Source organism: Bufo bufo, chromosome 2, assembly GCF_905171765.1.
Source record: "Bufo bufo chromosome 2, aBufBuf1.1, whole genome shotgun sequence".
NCBI classification, from domain to species: domain Eukaryota; kingdom Metazoa; phylum Chordata; class Amphibia; order Anura; family Bufonidae; genus Bufo; species Bufo bufo.
In genome coordinates, this window is record NC_053390.1 from 512,158,108 (window position 1) to 512,176,786 (window position 18,679).

Below are 18,679 nucleotides of genomic sequence, written 5' to 3' on the forward strand. Positions count from 1 at the left end.
CTAACTCATTAGAACATATATACCATATAGGTACGTTGGTGATAGAAAGCAAGTATATACGTCTACCCACAACAGTGCATAGTCATACAGGGTGTTGCCACCCAGCATACCAAAGTCAAAGAACAGGGAATCTAACAGGAGTAATAATGGTGCATTTAAACCAGATACTCCCCCCCCCTCCCCCAACCATCTTGTCAGCAAAACAATTTAACATTTAATCAAGTATTATATGCTTCAGCTGCCATCACTATAGTATAAACCATCAGCGGTGAGGCCTTGCATTTAGATTTCTCTCAATCCATTCAGTAGCCTCTTCAGGAGTACTAAAAAAACGGACGGTTTCACCATCCTGCACCCTCAAGCGAGAAGGGTAGATCATGGCATATTTCACATTTTTGTCCCTCAGCCGCGCTCGGACCTCAGTGAACTGCTTCCTTTTCTTCTGGACCTCTGCAGTAAAGTCCGGGTAAAAGGACAAACGGACATTCTCATAGCTGACATTCCCCTTCTGTCGAGCAGCTAGCAAAATAGCGTCCCTGTCCCTGTAATTCAGGATCTTCATGATGAAAGGTCTAGCAGGGGATCCCGGCGGTAAGGGCCTGGTTGGAATCCGATGTGCCCTTTCTATAACAAAGCAACTGGAAAGTGAGATGGGATGTAACACTTCTTTTATGAGCTGTTCCGCAAAAATTTCTGGGGTAGACCCTTCTGCTCGCTCCGGTAAGCCCAGGATACGAACGTTGTTACGTCTGTTGCGGTTCTCAGCGTCCTCCGCCCTGGCTTGCAGCATCTGTACCTGTTGCAGCAGCTGCCTGGTGTCATTCCCAGCTGCTCTGGACGCATCTTCCACATCACTCACTCTTTGCTCCACTGCAGATGTTCTTTCACGTATTTTGTCAAAATCGTGTCGCAAACAGCTAAGGTCAGACTGTAAATGGTCTATCTTTGATGTAAGAGCAGCTTGACAGGCAGCTATAGCTTTCATAATTTGAGAGGCTTCAGCAGAGGCACCAGGGACAGGAGACCCCTCACTTTCCTGCTCAGTCTGACTCATGGCGTCCATGAATCGTTTAACAGATGATGGAGCCACAGAAGAAGTTTTGCGGCCCATAGAAATAGTCCACAGACACTTTAAAGATCTGCTGGGGTTTGTCACTCATGCAGCAAATCAAGATGAGGCTTTATTAAATTCAGCAAGTCCTGCCACACAGCCAAGTAGACTGCCAGTTATCTTTACATTCCTCAGGGGGAGGGGGATAAGTACACCAGCACCACCACTAAACTTTCATGTAAACTGTGGTGAACTCTGCAGCTTTCATATATAAGGGCTCCTAACAGGATTATCGCTGCAGGACTTCAGCAGAATAGTGGAAGTAGGGAGACAGAGCATTTCGCCGTTCCACTCCGTTTGCTGGGGCAGAGAGGAGCGCCGCTGCACATACACTTAACGGCAAGATGGCGCCCACCGCGCGGCTTCTTCCCGCCTCGGTCTTCGGCTCAAGATTCCAGCAGGTATCGGCAGCAGTCCAAGGTAAGTTGTTAGCAACTTTCAGCAAGCCGTACCTGCACTGTGTACCTTGTGGCGGATCGTGTCCCGGCCTCACTCCACACTCTCCTCAGTTTGCGTCCCTCTGCTCCTCTTCCTCAATCCGTCGGCATCCACAGCGCCACAGCCAAAACTCAGCAATCCAGCACCGGGCAGAGTGTCCCCAAGTATGAAGGGGTCCAACATATAGTGAATGCGCTCAAAAACCCCCGATTATGCCAGGTGTATAAAGGATATTTCACAGGATTTTGTAGGAGCACTGCAATCCTGCTTCCTCACTCCATGCTGGCTCGGCCACGCCTAGTGCTTGTTTTTTCTTGTTTTTCAGGACAAGTTGTAGTTTCTAACAGCACTATTTAATATTGTATACAATGTAGTGGGAAGCTGGAAGGAAAGTGGTGGAATTGGAAAAAAAATGCAATTCCGCCAGAGTTTTATAGGTTTCTTTTTTATGGGGTTTGTTTCATTGTTTATTTCATTGTGCAGGTCAGTATCATTACAGAGATACCATGTTTTTTTTTTTATAGTTCTTCTTGTGTTTTAATGCTTAAAAAATAAGAAAACTTTTGAAGCTGTGTAAGGGATCAATTTTTACCGGCCTATCTGTATTTTTGCCACTTTTTTTAAAACGTTTAGGTGGATGAAGCAATCATAAAAATGTCAAATCAGTCTTTTTTTTTCCTTTACGCTTTTCACCATACAGGATAAAACACTTTTATATTTTAATTGTTTGGTCATTTTCAGATGCGGCGATTCCAGTGATCTTTATTTTTTTTGTTTATTTTTATTTGTAAAATAGGGTGTAACAGCAGATGCTGTCCGCCGATGTGCCCCTGCTTACCACCGCAGTCCTGGGCTCCGTGTTCGCCGGTCATCTGCTGCCGGTGTTTCCCCTTTCACCGCTGCAGTCCTGGGCTCTGTCCTTGCAGGCATCGTCTGTCCTGGAATCCACTCCACGGTTTCCTTCCACCCTGGACACAGCATGCTTTAAGCTTGTTCCCTGTAGCACTTCATGTAATTTATAGGTTAGCACATGTGACTGTGCTGACCAATCCTAGCCCTCCTGCACCTATATAAGTGGCTGAGCCCCCTTCCCAGATGCCTGAGTATCAAAGTCCTTGTGTCCTGCATAGGTTGCTTGCTGATATCTCTGCTTGTGTTTCTGTTTACCTGACCTGTACTTGTGTTTCTGAACTCCGCTACCTCTTTGATCCCTGCCTGCCTTGCCTCGACTCTACTGTTGCTGACCCGGATTGCCTGACCTGTACCTGTGCCTCCTGCTCTGACCTATTGCTTGTTTGACTTCGCCTCTGCCTCATCCTTCAGTCCTGCACTGTTGCTCCTGGTTACGACTCGGCCTGCTGACTACATCTGTACCTCTGGTACTTTGCACTGGTACCTGCTGGTCCATCCGGACCAGCTACCTCATGTGCCAATCCTCCTCAAGAGGTAGGTTCTGGTGTTCCCCTTGGGAACATCAGGTTGCTACTATCAGGGGTAACTGCGCTACCATCAGGGGTACCCCTCAGCATTAGGGGTACTGCAAAGAACGAGCAGTTCACTTAGACAGCGCCCTTAGAGGAGGTAGGACACATGGCTCAGTGGGTTTAGATTTTTAAAAACATTTTTATTTATTTTTCCACATTTTAATCCCCCCTTAGAGGACTTTAACATGTCACAAAATGTTGAACAAAATATTAACCATGGCTGTGCCATCCATACACAGCTATACTGGGCATAATACATGACAATGTATAGCATAACATTAAACAACAAACCATTTGCAGATACAGTACCCTCTGCTCTGGGGTACTGCAGTTGACGTTCATACAGCTGATGATTCTAGCAACACAGATTTGAAATCTGCATCAAGAAGTGACATGTCATATACAGAATTTAGGGGGAATCCACATGCTGTAGCTTTGTCGCAGAAACTTCTGCAACTGTTCTACTCATTTGAATGGGGTTGCAGAAATTCAAGTGCTTGCCACCAAACCAAACCCATTCACATGAATAATCATATACATATTTACAACAATTCTGCCTTGTCTGAATATCCCCTTACTGTGGGAATAAAACAGGAAAATAATTTCACATTCATATATTGTATATTGGCCCCAGTGTCTTTTTTTACGCTCTCTACCTCTTTTATATAATTTTTGTAATAATCTAGAATATTTGATCCCAGTAATGTTGGATTTCACTGTATTTCAACTATATTTATCATAAAAGCTATAGCATAAAGGTAATTGGGATACGTTCTCTTGGATATCCTGGATAAGTTAAACATTTTAAATGCCTTAAGACAGTCTCCTCTTCAGGATCTTCATCCACAGAAATCAGCTACAAACAGATTATACTACCACATGCGTGCATTACATAGTCAGCCCATTGGATTAAATAGTAACTGTGTAATGCTTAAATATCTTTTCCGGGAGTTTGATAGTCATAGCCTATCCTCAGGAAAAGTCATCAATATCTGATAGGTTGGGGTCCAACACGCAGCATTCCCACTGATCAGATGTTTGAAGAGGCGGTGGCATTCTGGCGAGTGTCACAGCCTTTTCCTAGGCCAATGACGTCACGTTCATCGATCAGTTGAGTTGTTTGCAGCTTAGTCATGTTCAAGTGAATGGGCCTGGGGTGCAATACCAAGCACAGCTGCTATAAAATGTATGGAGCTGTGCTTGGTAAGCTGGGAGACTGGAGTGCTGAGGCCTTTTCAAACAGCCAGATGTTGGACCCCCACCAATCAGATATTGATGACCTGTCCTGAGGATAGATCATCAATATTGAACTCCTGAAAAACCACTGCAAATTAACCATATGCTACTAGGTTCCTGGTTAAGTTGCATATTAGGGGTTCCAGTAGTGGGATACATTGTGATCAGCTTATCCTTGGGCATCCCTTTTAAGAAATTGCACAGACCCTTTAATAATGTTACTGCATGTTTTGCACTACATTTAGATTTATTGCTATTATGAAGAGTGACAGTCCAACCATTACATTTAATTAGGATAGATGGTTTAAAAATTAAGATTGAAAATCTCATTGGCAATGTCAGCGTTGCCAGTATGTTTCAGCGCTTTCTGTAGACTTTGTGCCTGTGCCTGCTTGCCAAGGGAATTTCTCCACGCCTGCAGCATGTCTAGGATCTATAAGCAAGAACAAGATATTTTAAGTGATATGATTAGTGTGTATGTGCAAAAATAATCTCTCTCTTCACTGAGAGAAAAACTTAGTTAAAAGTTGCAAATAAGTTTGATCTACTGCAAATAAACAGCAGTTTGATCATTACAACATCTTCCTTACCTGTGCTGTCCAACTTATTTGAAACAGTGGACCTAACTGGTTGAAGACTGGAGGTAATACATTTGAGGAATTGGAATACTACTGTTAAAAGCTTGTGCTAAGATGTACGATGCTTGGAGGGGTGTTTTAAGGGTAAAAAAAATGCATCTAAAATAACAAAGCAACTTTGCAAAATATCTTAATTTTAAATAGAATGCCTCTTTTTGTCTACAGTCCCTATGCAGACTCATGTGTCTTCATGATTATTAACAAACCCTGTGAGTCTGATATAGCAGTCATGTAATAATCTATTATATTTGCCCCCAACTTTTTGTAACTTACCTAATATTCCTTAATTAGAAACTGGCTCCATTCACACATCCGCAATCGGAACGGAATTGCAGACTCATTCATTTCTATGGGGCCGCACCCGCACTTCCAGGTCCGCATTGCCGTTCCTGAAAAAAATAGAACATGCTCTATTCTTGTCCACAATTGTGGACAAGAATAGGCATATTCTATTAGTGCCGGCGATATGCGGTCTGCAAAATGCGGAACGCACATTGCCGGTGTTCGTGATTTGCGGATCCGCAAAACACACACGGATGTGTGAATGGACCCTAAAAGCTTTTTTACACAGACCGATAATCAGGCTGATTATCAGGGATGAGTTTGTTTTTCTAGTTTCTGATAACTGGCCTATGTAAAAGATTCCGGTGATCACCAACGTTCATTCATCGGGTGATCTTGTATTTCGGCCGGCACAAAAAAATAATCATTGCTTCTGTGCAGCAGATCATGCTGTCGAAACAATTTTTATGGGCACAAACAATCACTGTATAGATTTCTTGATCCCTAGCAGCGGAGGTGATTGCTGCCTGTGAATACAGCCCTCATCTCCACTGCCGATCAGGCAGTTATCAAGAAGGTTGGGTTTGTTCCTGATAATTGCTTTACACAATGGTCCATGCAAAAGGATCTTTACAGTATTCTATACAAGACTGATCTTCTCCACTTTGAGACTGTGTCTCTCAAACTAGTATGTACACTATAAGGACAAAAGTATTGGGGACACCTACACAATAGACATGCATGAACTTTTATGATATCCCGTTCTAAATCCATAGGCATAAATAAGTTTTTTTTGGAGCGTGTCTGTGGGAATTTCTGCCCATTCATCGAGAAGAGCATATGTGTGGTTAGACACTGAGTTCATCCCAAAAGGTGTTTGGTGCTGTGTTCCTGATTCTGGTTCCTGTGCTTTATTGGATTGCTCGTGCTACTGTGCCCAGCTTGTCCTCTGACCACTCTATGTCTCTTGTTTGGTACTGCGTAGTCAGTCTGGTTCTGATCTCGGCTTGTCTTCTGACCCCTCTCTCGCTCTCTCTCATTTGGTACTGCGTAGCCCATCTAGTTCTGACCCTTTTGAGTATGACTCCGGTATTGTGTTTGTCTGTCTTTATCCATCTCTGCACGTATTTAGCATAGGGATCGTCGACCAGTCTAGCTATCTAGGTCTTGTAATGCAAGTAGGTAGGAAAAGCGGGTTGGATTTTTGTCTTAGGACTGTTGTTACAGTAACCTTTATGTGGTCTGTCACTTTGTGGCTGAGTTGCTGTGCTTCCTAAATGCTTCCCCTTTGCAATAATACCACTCACAGTTGATTGTTGAATATCTAGAAGGGAAGACATTTCTTCAAGTGACTTGTTGCAATGGTGGCAGCTTATTACAGTTCTACACTCAAATTATGTAAACTCTTTAGGTTGACCCATTCTTTCACAAATATTTGTAAAGGCAGACTTGGCTATGTGTTTGATTTTATACACCTGTGACATTGGGCCTGAATGAAACAGTCAATAGTCAATGATTAACCCCTTAAGGACAAGGGCTATTTGACCCTCCATCAGCGGTCATTTTATGTACAGTATGGGAATCACAAATTTCAACAAAGGCTTTATTAGTAAATGCCATGTTATCATCTCACAAATACATTGGTAAACAATAACTAGAAAGTGACCAACACTGGAATATTTTTACATATCCAAGCAATTCTGAGACTGTTTTCTCATGACACAGTGTACATTATGATAGTGATAAATTTCGGTCTTTATATTTTGTGTTTATTTATTACAAAAAAATCCCAACAATTTTCAAAATTTGAATTTCTCTGCTTGTAAGACACTCAGAAAATATTTAATAATTAATATTTATCATATGTCCACTTTATGTTGTTATCATTGTTCAGTCATACTTTTATTTTTTTATGTTAAAAGGCTTAGAAGTTTAGCAGCAATTTTAATAATTTTGATGAAAATTACCAAATCCTATTTTTAGGGCCAGTTTAGCTCTGAAGTGGCCTTGCGAGGCCTAGATATATTAGAAACCCCCAACAATCACCCCATTTAAAAAAAAACTGTACCCCTCTAAATAATCAAAATAACATTTAGGAAGTTTGTTAATCCTTTAGGTGTTTCACGGGAATTAATGTAAAATGGAGGTGAAATATAAAATTTTCTTTTTTTCTAGATTTTAAATTTTAATCCATTTTTTTGAACACGGCAGGTGCTGAAATGGAAGGAATACTCCAAATTAATTAGGGTCCATTCACACGTCCGTTGTTTCTTTCCTGATCTGTTCCTTTTTTTGCGGAAAAGATCTGGACCAGATCTGGACCCATACATTTTCAATGGGTCCTGAAAAAAATCGGACAGCTCAATGTCTGATTTTTTTTCAGGACCCATTGAAAATGAATGGGTCCAGATCTGGTCCAGATCTGTTCCGCAAAAAGCGGAACAGATCAGGAAAGAAACAACGGACGTGTGAATGTTACTCTGATTCAGTTTTTAAAAATATCCCACAATTGGCCCTAGATTGCTACTTGACTAAAATATCAGCCTCAGAATGAAGGAGAAACTTGTGGATTTTGAAGCTTCTATTTTTTTAGGAAGTTTGTTATACACAATTTGGCATTTGAAACCCGGATTTTACTGGAAAAAAGTCACAGAAAAAAAGATAATAATGCAAGCATTATATATGGCCTAAGCCCTCATTTTGATGTAATAAAATCTGAGACTCCTAGCAAATAGCATATTTTGATCAAAACACCCGTCATGGTGGTCTCAGGTCAGGCAGGTCCTACTCTAAACCTACCTATGCCATTGGGCATCTATTTTCAGGAGTGCAGACTCTGCACATATGGTGTGCTGCTCCTAGTCACCTCTATATGCATCAAGCAACCAATGGGAGGAGCAAGCACACCTATATGTACCACCTAATCAAGGCAGCCCGTTTGATAGGAAGGGCAAAAGTGCACAGGAATGCTACTCCCAAGATAAAATAAGAGCGCATTCACACTTGAAGGTGTCACTCCCTCAAGCATATACTACAAGATAAACAAAAATCAGGAGATAAAAAACAAAGATAAAAACATCCTGCACGATATGATAAATAAATATGCAGATGTCCATGGCTACATTAAGAAAAAAAGTCACAGAAAAAAAGATAATAGTGCACAAACAAAATAGATGCAAGCATTATATATGGACTAAGCCCTCACTCTGATGTAATAAAATCTGAGATTCTTAGCAAATATATTTTGATCAAAACACATTTTTTCATAAATGTAGACAGGGACATCCACATATTTATTTATCATATCATGCAGGATGTTTTTATCTTAGTTTTTTTATCTGTTTTCTGTGATTTTTGTTTATCTTGTAGTATTTGCTTGAGGGAGTGACACCTTCAAGTGTGAATGCGCTCCTACTTTATCTTGGGAGTAGCATTCCTCTGCACTTTTGCCCTTCCAATCAAACAGGCTGCCTTGATTAGGTGGTACATATAGGTGTGCTTGCTCCTCCTCTCATTGGCTGCTGGATGCACATACTGTAGAGGTGACTGGGAGCAGTACACTATATCTGCAGAGTCTGCGTTCCTGAACATAGATGCCCAATGGCTTGGGTAGGTTTAGCATAGGACCTGCCTAACCTGAGACCACCTTGGCAGAGGTAGGTGGGCACAGATGTGTTTTGATCAAAATATATTTGCTAAGAGTCTCAGATTTTATTACATCAGAATGAGGGCTTAGTCCATATATAATATTTGCATCTATTTTGTGCATTATCATCTTTTTTTTCCGTGATATTTTTCATAAATGTAGCCAGAGACATCCACATATTTATTTCTCATATCATGCAGAATGTTTTTATCTTTTTTTTTAATCTCTTTTCTGTGATTATCGTTTATCCTGGATTTTACTGGAATTCATTTGGACGCTATGGCAAACTTGCATGGTTTTGACTACACAGATGATGGTGATGGTTTTGACTACACAGATGTTTCATAGAATTTATTAACATTGAACTGTGAGAATGAAAAAAACTTTCTTCAATACTATGTTGCTTTAGCCTAAATTTTTTCAATTTTTGCAATGGTTAACCCCTTAAAGACCTCCGCCGTACATGTATGGCGGAGGTCCGGTCCCCAAACATGGCACCCGCTCACACATGCAGAAGGCGCCTTAGCCACGGGGTTTCTGCTATTTTAAATAGCAGAGACCTGCGGCACATGTATGCGATCAGCCATAAGGCTGATTGCATACATCTTACGCTTCAGATGCCGTGATCAAATGTGACCACTGCGTCTGATCAGCCCGGAAACGGAAGTCGCGCGCTTCGGGTCCGGTAACAGTGTTCCCCGACTGAGATCGGGAACCTGTTACATTGCGCTAATTGATCAAAGCCTCAAGCAGGCTTCAGAGTCAATTAGATGAATATACCAATACAGTCCACTAGGTGACAGCCTTGTATTGGTATAGTGCAAATGAAGTGTTCAATGATGGCTATTTAGCCATCAATGAACACTATGGCAATCGAATGATTGCCAGTTATTGTCACCCAAGGTGACTTAAAAAAAAGTTTAAAAAAAAGTAAAAAAAATAAAAAAGATTACAAATATACAGGGAGTGAAGAATTATTAGGCAAATGAGTATTTTGACCACATCATCCTCTTTATGCATGTTGTCTTACTCCAAGCTGTATAGGCTCGAAAGCCTACTACCAATTAAGCATATTAGGTGATGTGCATCTCTGTAATGAGAAGGGGTGTGGTCTAATGACATCAACACCCTATATTAGGTGTGCATAATTTTTAGGCAACTTCCTTTCCTTTGGCAAAATGGGTCAAAAGAAGGACTTGACAGGCTCAGAAAAGTCAAAAATAGTGAGATATCTTGCAGAGAGATGCAGCACTCTTAAAATTGCAAAGCTTCTGAAGCGTGATCATCGAACAATCAAGCGTTTCATTCAAAATAGTCAACAGGGTCGCAAGAAGCGTGGGGAAAAACCAAGGCGCAAAATAACTGCCCATGAACTGAGAAAAGTCAAGCGTGCAGCTGCCAAGATGCCACTTGCCACCAGTTTGGCCATATTTCAGAGCTGCAACATCACTGGAGTGCCCAAAAGCACAAGGTGTGCAATACTCAGAGACATGGCCAAGGTAAGAAAGGCTGAAAGACGACCACCACTGAACAAGACACACAAGCTGAAACGTCAAGACTGGGCCAAGAAATATCTCAAGACTGATTTTTCTAAGGTTTTATGGACTGATGAAATGAGAGTGAGTCTTGATGGGCCAGATGGATGGGCCCGTGGCTGGATTGGTAAAGGGCAGAGAGCTCCAGTCCGACTCAGACGCCAGCAAGGTGGAGGTGGAGTACTGGTTTGGGCTGGTATCATCAAAGATGAGCTTGTGGGGCCTTTTCGGGTTGAGGATGGAGTCAAGCTCAACTCCCAGTCCTACTGCCAGTTTCTGGAAGACACCTTCTTCAAGCAGTTGTACAGGAAGAAGTCTGCATCCTTCAAGAAAAACATGATTTTCATGCAGGACAATGCTCCATCACACGCGTCCAAGTACTCCACAGCGTGGCTGGCAAGAAAGGGTATAAAAGAAGAAAATCTAATGACATGGCCTCCTTGTTCACCTGATCTGAACCCCATTGAGAACCTGTGGTCCATCATCAAATGTGAGATTTACAAGGAGGGAAAACAGTACACCTCTCTGAACAGTGTCTGGGAGGCTGTGGTTGCTGCTGCACGCAATGTTGATGGTGAACAGATCAAAACACTGACAGAATCCATGGATGGCAGGCTTTCGAGTGTCCTTGCAAAGAAAGGTGGCTATATTGGTCACTGATTTGTTTTTGTTTTGTTTTTGAATGTCAGAAATGTATATTTGTGAATGTTGAGATGTTATATTGGTTTCACTGGTAAAAATAAATAATTGAAATGGGTATATATTTGTTTTTTGTTAAGTTGCCTAATAATTATGCACAGTAATAGTCACCTGCACACACAGATATTCCCCTAAAATAGCTAAAACTAAAAACAAACTAAAAACTACTTCCAAAAATATTCAGCTTTGATATTAATGAGTTTTTTGGGTTCATTGAGAACATGGTTGTTGTTCAATAATAAAATTAATCCTCAAAAATACAACTTGCCTAATAATTCTGCACTCCCTGTATAAATATATATCTAAAAAAAAAAAGTTCAAATCACCCCCCTTTCCTTAAAATAAAAATACTTAACCAATTAAAAAAATAAACATCATGGGCATCGCCTTGTGCAAAAATGCCCATACAATTAAAATATAACAATATTAATGGAATATGGCATAACAGGAAAAAAATAAAAACAGCCAATTTGCTATTTTTTGTCACTTAAACTACCCAATAATTTTTTTTATAAAAAGTGATCAAAAAGTGGCACACACTTCAAATTGTTATCACTGAAAACATATCGTCCTGCAAAAAATGAGCCTTCACACATCCCCGTAAACATAACTACAAAAAAGTTAGGGGTCAGAATATGGTTATAATTATTTTTTTTTTTTCCTTAAAGGTTTTAATTGTTTTTTCAGTATTAAAAAGAAAAATTATACAAGTGTGGTATCGTTGTAACCGTACTGACCTGGAGAATGAAGATAACAGGTCAATTTTACCGCATAGTGTACAGTGAAAAAAATAAAAATAAAAGCCTTTTTCAGAATAGCATTTTTTCCCAATTCTACACCATTTGGAAAAAAAAATTCTGCTTCCTACTACATGATATGCAACCGTAAATAGTGTCATTTGAAAGTACAACTTGTCCCGCAAAAAATAAGCCCTTATAAGGCTATGTGAGTGGAAAAATAAAAAAGTTAGGACTATGGGAAGGCGGGGAGTGAAAAACGAAAAAGCAAAAAAGGAAAATCAGAAAAAAGCACAAATAATCTATTACGCAATTTCTGCTGATTATGGAAATATCCCAAATGTGATCGTAAACTGCTGTTTGGGGACATGGCAGCGCTCAGAATGGAAAGAGCGACATTTGGATTTACTAGCGCAGAATTTGCTGAAATGGTTTTTAAGAGCCATAACCTTTTTTTTTTGACTGAGCTGTGTCAGCGGATAAATCTGTAGTTTTTATTGGTACCATTTTGGGTTACATATGACTGATCACTTTTTATCTAATTTTTTGGGAGGTGAAGTGAGTTTTTTTTCATGTTTTACTACATTTGCATCATAAAATACTTTTCTGTTAAAATTCAGCTGTACAAACTGTACTATTTATTAATGCAAAGTTTAGGCAAATGTTAGGCACACTTTTCAGGACTCAGTACTTAGGGCTCTTTCACACTTGCGTTATTGTCTTCCGGCATAGAGTTCCGTCGTCGGGACTCTATGCCGGAAGAATACTGATCAGGATTATCCTAATGCATTCTGAATGGAGAGTAATCCGTTCAGGATGCATCAGGATGTCTTCAGTTCCGGTACGGAACGTTTTTTGGCCGGAGAAAATACCGCAGCATGCTGCGCTTTTTGCTCCGGCCAAAAATCCTGAAGACTTGCCGCAACGCCGGATCCGGGATCAATGCCCATTGAAAGGCATTGATCCGGATCCGGCCTTAAGCTAAACGTCGTTTCGGCGCATTGCCGGACCCGACGTTTAGCTTTTTCTGAATAGTTACCATGGCTACCGGGACGCTAAAGTCCTGACAGCCATGGTAAGTGTAGCGGGGAGCGGGGGAGCAGCATACTTACCGTCCGTGCGGCTCCCCGGGCGCTCCAGAGTGACGTCAGGGCGCCCCAAGCGCATGGATCACGTGATCACATGGATCACGTCATCCATGCGCATGGGGCGCTCTGACGTCATTCTGGAGCGCCCGGGGAGCCGCACGGACTGTAAGTATACCGCTCCCCCGCTCCCCGCTCCTACTATGGCAACCAGGACTTTAATAGCGTCCTGGGTGCCATAGTAACACTGAAAGCATTTGGAAGACGGTTCCGTCTTCAAATGCTTTCAGTACACTTGCGTTGTTACGGATCCGGCAGGCACCTCCGGCAACGGAAGTGCATGCCGGATCCCAACAACGCAAGTGTGAAAGAGGCCTTAAAGGGCTTCTGTCACCCCACTAAACATTTTTTTTTTTTTGGTTACTTATAATGCCTACAGTCGTGGCCAAAAGTTTTGAGAATGTCAAAAATATTAGTTTTCACAAAGTTTGCTGCTAAACTGCTTTTAGATCTTTGTTTCAGTTGTTTCTGTGATGTAGTGAAATATAATTACACGCACTTCATACTTTCAAAGGCTTTTATCGACAATTACATGACATTTATGCAAAGAGTCAGTATTTGTAGTGTTGGCCCTTCTTTTTCAGGACCTCTGCAATTCGACTGGGCATGCTCTCAATCAGCTTCTGGGACAATTCCTGACTGATAGCAACCCATTCTTTCATAATCACTTCATGGAGTTTGTCAGAATTAGTGGGTTTTTGTTCGTCCACCCGCCTCTTGAGGATTGACCACAAGTTCTCAATGGGATTAAGATCTGGGGAGTTTCCAGGCCATGGACCCAAAATGTCAACGTTTTGGTCCCCGAGCCACTTAGTTATCACTTTTGCCTTATGGCACGGTGCTCCATCGTGCCGGAAAATGCATTGTTCTTCACCAAGCTGTTGTTGGATTGTTGGAAGAAGTTGCTGTTGGAGGGTGTTTTGGTACCATTCTTTATTCATGGCTGTGTTTTTGGGCATAATTGTGAGTAAGCCCACTCCCTTGGATGAGAAGCAACCCCACACATGAATGGTCTCAGGATGCTTTACTGTTGGCATGACACAGGACTGATGGTAGCGCTCACCTTTTCTTCTCCGGACAAGCCTTTTTCCAGATGCCCCAAACAATCGGAAAGAGGCTTCATCGGAGAATATGACTTTGCCCCAGTCCTCAGCAGTCCATTCACCATACTTTCTGCAGAAGATCAATCTGTCCCTGATGTTTTTTTAGGAGAGAAGTGGCTTCTTTGCTGCCCTTCTTGACACCAGGCCATCTTCCAAAAGTCTTCGCCTCACTGTGTGTGCAGATGCGCTCACACATGCCTGCTGCCATTCCTGAGCAAGCTCTGCACTGGTGGCACTCCGATCCCGCAGCTGAATCCTCTTTAGGAGACGATCCTGGCACTTGCTGGACTTTCTTGGACGCCCTGAAGCCTTCTTAACAAGAATTTAACCTCTTTCCTTGAAGTTCTTGATGATCCTATAAATTGTTGATTGAGGTGCAATCTTAGTAGCCACAATATCCTTGCCATTTTTATGCAACGCAATGATGGCTGCACGTGTTTCTTTGCAGGTCACCATGGTTAACAATGGAAGAACAATGATTTCAAGCATCACCCTCATTTTAACATGTCAAGTCTGCCATTTTAACCCAATCAGTCTGACATAATGATCTCCAGCCTTGTGCTCGTCAACATTCTCACCTGAGTTACCAAGACGATTACTGAAATGATCTCAGCAGGTCCTTTAATGACAGCAATGAAATGCAGTGGAAAGTTTTTTGGGGGATTAAGTAAATTTTGATGGCAAAGAAGGACTATGCAATTCATCTGATCACTCTTCATAACATTCTGGAGTATATGCAAATTGCTATTATAAAAACTTAAGCAGCAACTTTTCCAATTTCCAATATTTATGTAATTCTCAAAACTTTTGGCCACAACTGTATAATGCGATTTATGCATACATACAGTAATTAATCATTTTCGTTCAGCAGATTCTGTTAAAAACGTACTTTTAAAATATGCAAATTACCTTGCTACCAGCAAGTAGGGCTGCTACTTGCTGGTAGCAGCCGCATCCTCCTACCCTAAAGACGCCCCCTCTGCATGTTGATTGACAGGGTCAGCGGACGGGATCTTTCTCTGCTGGCCCTGTTTGCATTCAAAATCTCGCGCCTGCGCCGTAACGGTATTCAGTCGGCGCAGGCGCACTGAGAGGCGGATGCTCGCTCGGCCGCTCCATCCTCAATGCGCCTGCGCCGATGAGGTCACATCTACACCCGGCGCAGGCGCATTGAGGAAGGAGCGACCGAGCGAGCGTCCTCCTCTCAGTGCGCCTGCGCCGACTGAAGACAGGTACGTCGCAGGCGCCAGATTTTGAATGCAAACAGGGCCAGCAGAGAAAGATCCCGTCCGCTGGCCCTGTAAATCAGCATGCGGAGGGGGCGTCTTTAGGATAGGAGGATGCGGCTGCTACCAGCAAATAGCCGCCCTACTTGCTGGTAGCAAGGTAATTTGCATATTTTAAAAGTACGTTTTTAACAGAATCTGCTGATACGAAAATGATTAATTACAGTATGTATGCATAAATCGCATTATAGACATTATAAGTAACCAAAAAAAAAAAAACTGTTTAGTGGGGTGACAGAAGCCCTTTAATTGAAGCATCTCTGACAGCGATTACAGAATCCATTCTTCTTCGTTATGATGCCACAAGGTTTACACACCTTGATTTGGTGATTTTTTTGCCATTTGTCTCTGCAGATCCCTTCAAGCTCAGTCAGGTTGCGGACTGTCAGTGGACAGCCATTTTCTGGTCTCTCCAGAGATGTTCAGTTGGATTCAAGCCAGTGCTCTGGCTGGGCCACTCATGGACAATCATAGAGTTGCCCCTAAGCCACTACCATATTGTCTTGGTTGTGTGCCTAGGGTTATTGTCTTGTTGGAAGGTAAAACTTCAGCCCAGTGTGAGATCCAGACCACTGCGGATTAGGTTATCATTAAAAATATCTATGTACTTTGCTCCATTCAGCTTTCCTTCAACTCTGATCTGTCTCCTGTCCCCCCCCCCCCCACAGCATGATGCTTCCACCATCATGGTTCACTGTATGGATGGTACTGGGCAGTGCCTGGTTTCCTCCAAACATGACACTTAGAATTGAGGCCAAAAATTTCAATCTTTGTTTCATCAGACTATAGCTTTTTTTTTGCATGTGTCTCTTACTGAGGAGAGGCTTCTTTCAGGCCACTATGCCATGAAGCCCAGAATGAAAAAATGCTACAGTGATTGTTGACCTTCTGAAAGTTTCTCCTATCTTCACACAAGATCTTTGGAGCTCAGCCAGAGGGTTATTGGTCACCTCTCTTACCAAGGCCCTTTTCCCCGATTACTTAGTTTGGTGGGGCAGACAGCTCTAGGAAGATCTGTGCTTGCACACAATCATGTCCCTGGGTGTTACAAGCATTTTGTTCCTCATCATGCCCTGTTTTTTGCTTGGATATGCAGGGCCGCTGATAGGCCAGTACAGCTGGCCCAGTTGTACCGGGCCCGGCTGGCAGGGGGGCCCGGGCTGCCGACTCCCGAGCCATTTTAATTTTTTTGCTGCGCGCTTCTAAAGGTTAAAGGGGCGGGGACTGAGTCAGTGACGTCACGGGGGAAGCCTCTCTGGGCGGCGCTGTAATCGGCTGGTGCGCTGGAGGCCGGGGAGATCCTCCTGCTGCAGTGTTGTTGTGCCGAACGAGCGCTCAGGCTGGTGCTCCGGGGGTAGCGCAAGTTGGAAACGGCAGATCAAAGGGGGTGGATCATCAGGCTGATGTGCTGATATCGTAGTGGCGATCTCCAGTAACAGCAGGCAGTGTGGGGGCGGCGCTCACTCACTGACGTCACACGCTTCTCCTCCCACTAGGCGGCGCAGGCGCGTGACGTCAGTGAGTGAGCGCTGCCGCCCGCACTTGTTACTGGAGGGTGGAGGGAGGAGGCAGGAGCTGAATGTAAGGTCGGTATGTGTCATCCACAGATCCCCCTCTATAACAGTGCCATCCACAGATCCCCCCATAACAGTGCCATCCACAGATCCCCTCCATAACAGTGCCAGATCCACAGATCCTCTCCATAACAGTGCCATCCACAGATCCCCTCCATAACAGTGCCATCCACAGATCCCCTCCATAACAGTGCCATCCACAGATCCCCTCCATAACAGTGCCATCCACAGATCCCCTCCATAACAGTGCCATCCACAGATCCCCTCCATAACAGTGCCATCCACAGATCCCCTCCATAACAGTGCCATCCACAGATCCCCTCCATAACAGTGCCATCCACAGATCCCCTCCATAAAAGTGCCATTCACAGATCCCCTCCATAACAGTGCCATTCACAGATCCCCTCCATAACAGCGCCATTCACAGACGACCCCCCAGCGCCATAAATATCACTTGTAGACAAATCTGCATGTTGTTTCAAGGCGGCGTCTGGGGAGGGGCCAAGGGCGGGGCCAGGGGTGTGGCTGAAGGAGGGATCAGGGGGTGGAGCTGAAGGGGGCCCCGTCATGTATGCTGTACGGGGCCCCATGATTTCTATCAGCGGCCCTGTGGATATGCATTACCTTATTTTATTGTTGAGTTAGAATTTTGGTTCAACAGAATTACTTATAAAACAAACGAATGAAATTGGCCTGGACAAAAATGATGGTATCCTTAACTTAATATTATGTTGCACAACCTTTTGAGGCAATCACTGCAATCAAGCAATTTCTGTAACTCTTAATGAGACTTCTGCTCCTATCCACAGGTATTTTGGCCCTCTCCTCGTGAGTAAACTGCTCCAGCTGTTTATGGTTTAAAGGGTGCTTTCTCCATACTGTATGTTCCAGCTCCTTCCGCAGGATTTAGATCAGAAGGCCACTTCAGAATAGTCCAGTGCTTTGTTCTTTACTATCCTTGGATGTTTTTAGCTGTGTGTTTTGGGTCATTATCCTGTTGGAGGATCCATGACCTGTGACTGAAACTAAGTTTTCTGACAGAGGGCAGCACATTTCGCTCTAGGATGCCTTGATAGTCTTGAGATTTCACAGTACCATGCACAGATTCAAGACACATTGTGCCTGATGCAGCCCCAAAACATAATCAAGCCTCCTCCATGTTTCACAGTAGGTACAATGTTCTTTTCTTTGTAGGCTTCATTTTTGTGTCTGTGAACATAGAGCTGATGTGACTTTTGTCTCATATGTCCAAGACACATTATCCCAGAAACTTTGTGGCTCGTCAATATGCATTTTTACAATTTCCAGTCTCACTTTTTTATGATTTAAACTTCTGAATAATATGTGCAACTGTAGTAACAGGAACAAAAAGCTATTTGGAGATGATCTTATAGCCTTTACTTTTAACATGTTTGTCTATTTTCCTTTTAATCTCCTGAGACAAGTGTTTCTTTGGTCCACGTTCAGTGTGGTACCCACCATACCAAACAACACAGTGACTACTTTTCACCCTCTAAATAGGCAGACTGACTGATTACAAGTTTAAAGACACAATGCTAATTATAGGACACACCTCAGTGTAACATGTCCTTATGTAAACACAGAAAATAATGCACTATAATAATAGATGCAAGCATAACATATGGACCAAGCCCTCGCTCTCTTGATAAAATCTGAGACACTTGGTCAATATGTTTTAATCAAAACACATCTAAGCCCGCCTACCAAGCGACAAGGTGGTCTCAGTTCAGACGGGTCCTACGCT

At 42.8% G+C, this 18,679-nt stretch overlaps 1 protein-coding gene across 2 annotated transcripts in view; it reads right to left on the reverse strand.

The window, feature by feature from the left end:
- Positions 1-4,101: 4,101 nt before the first annotated feature.
- Positions 4,102-18,679, reverse strand: part of LOC120991649 — a 314,874-nt gene continuing 300,296 nt past the window's right edge. For both annotated transcript variants that reach the window (XM_040420444.1, XM_040420445.1), the window contains one exon: positions 4,102-4,702. In XM_040420444.1, coding sequence (XP_040276378.1) covers positions 4,574-4,702 — 129 coding nt within the window. In that variant the 3' untranslated portion in view covers positions 4,102-4,573. The remainder of the gene's footprint in view (positions 4,703-18,679) is intronic.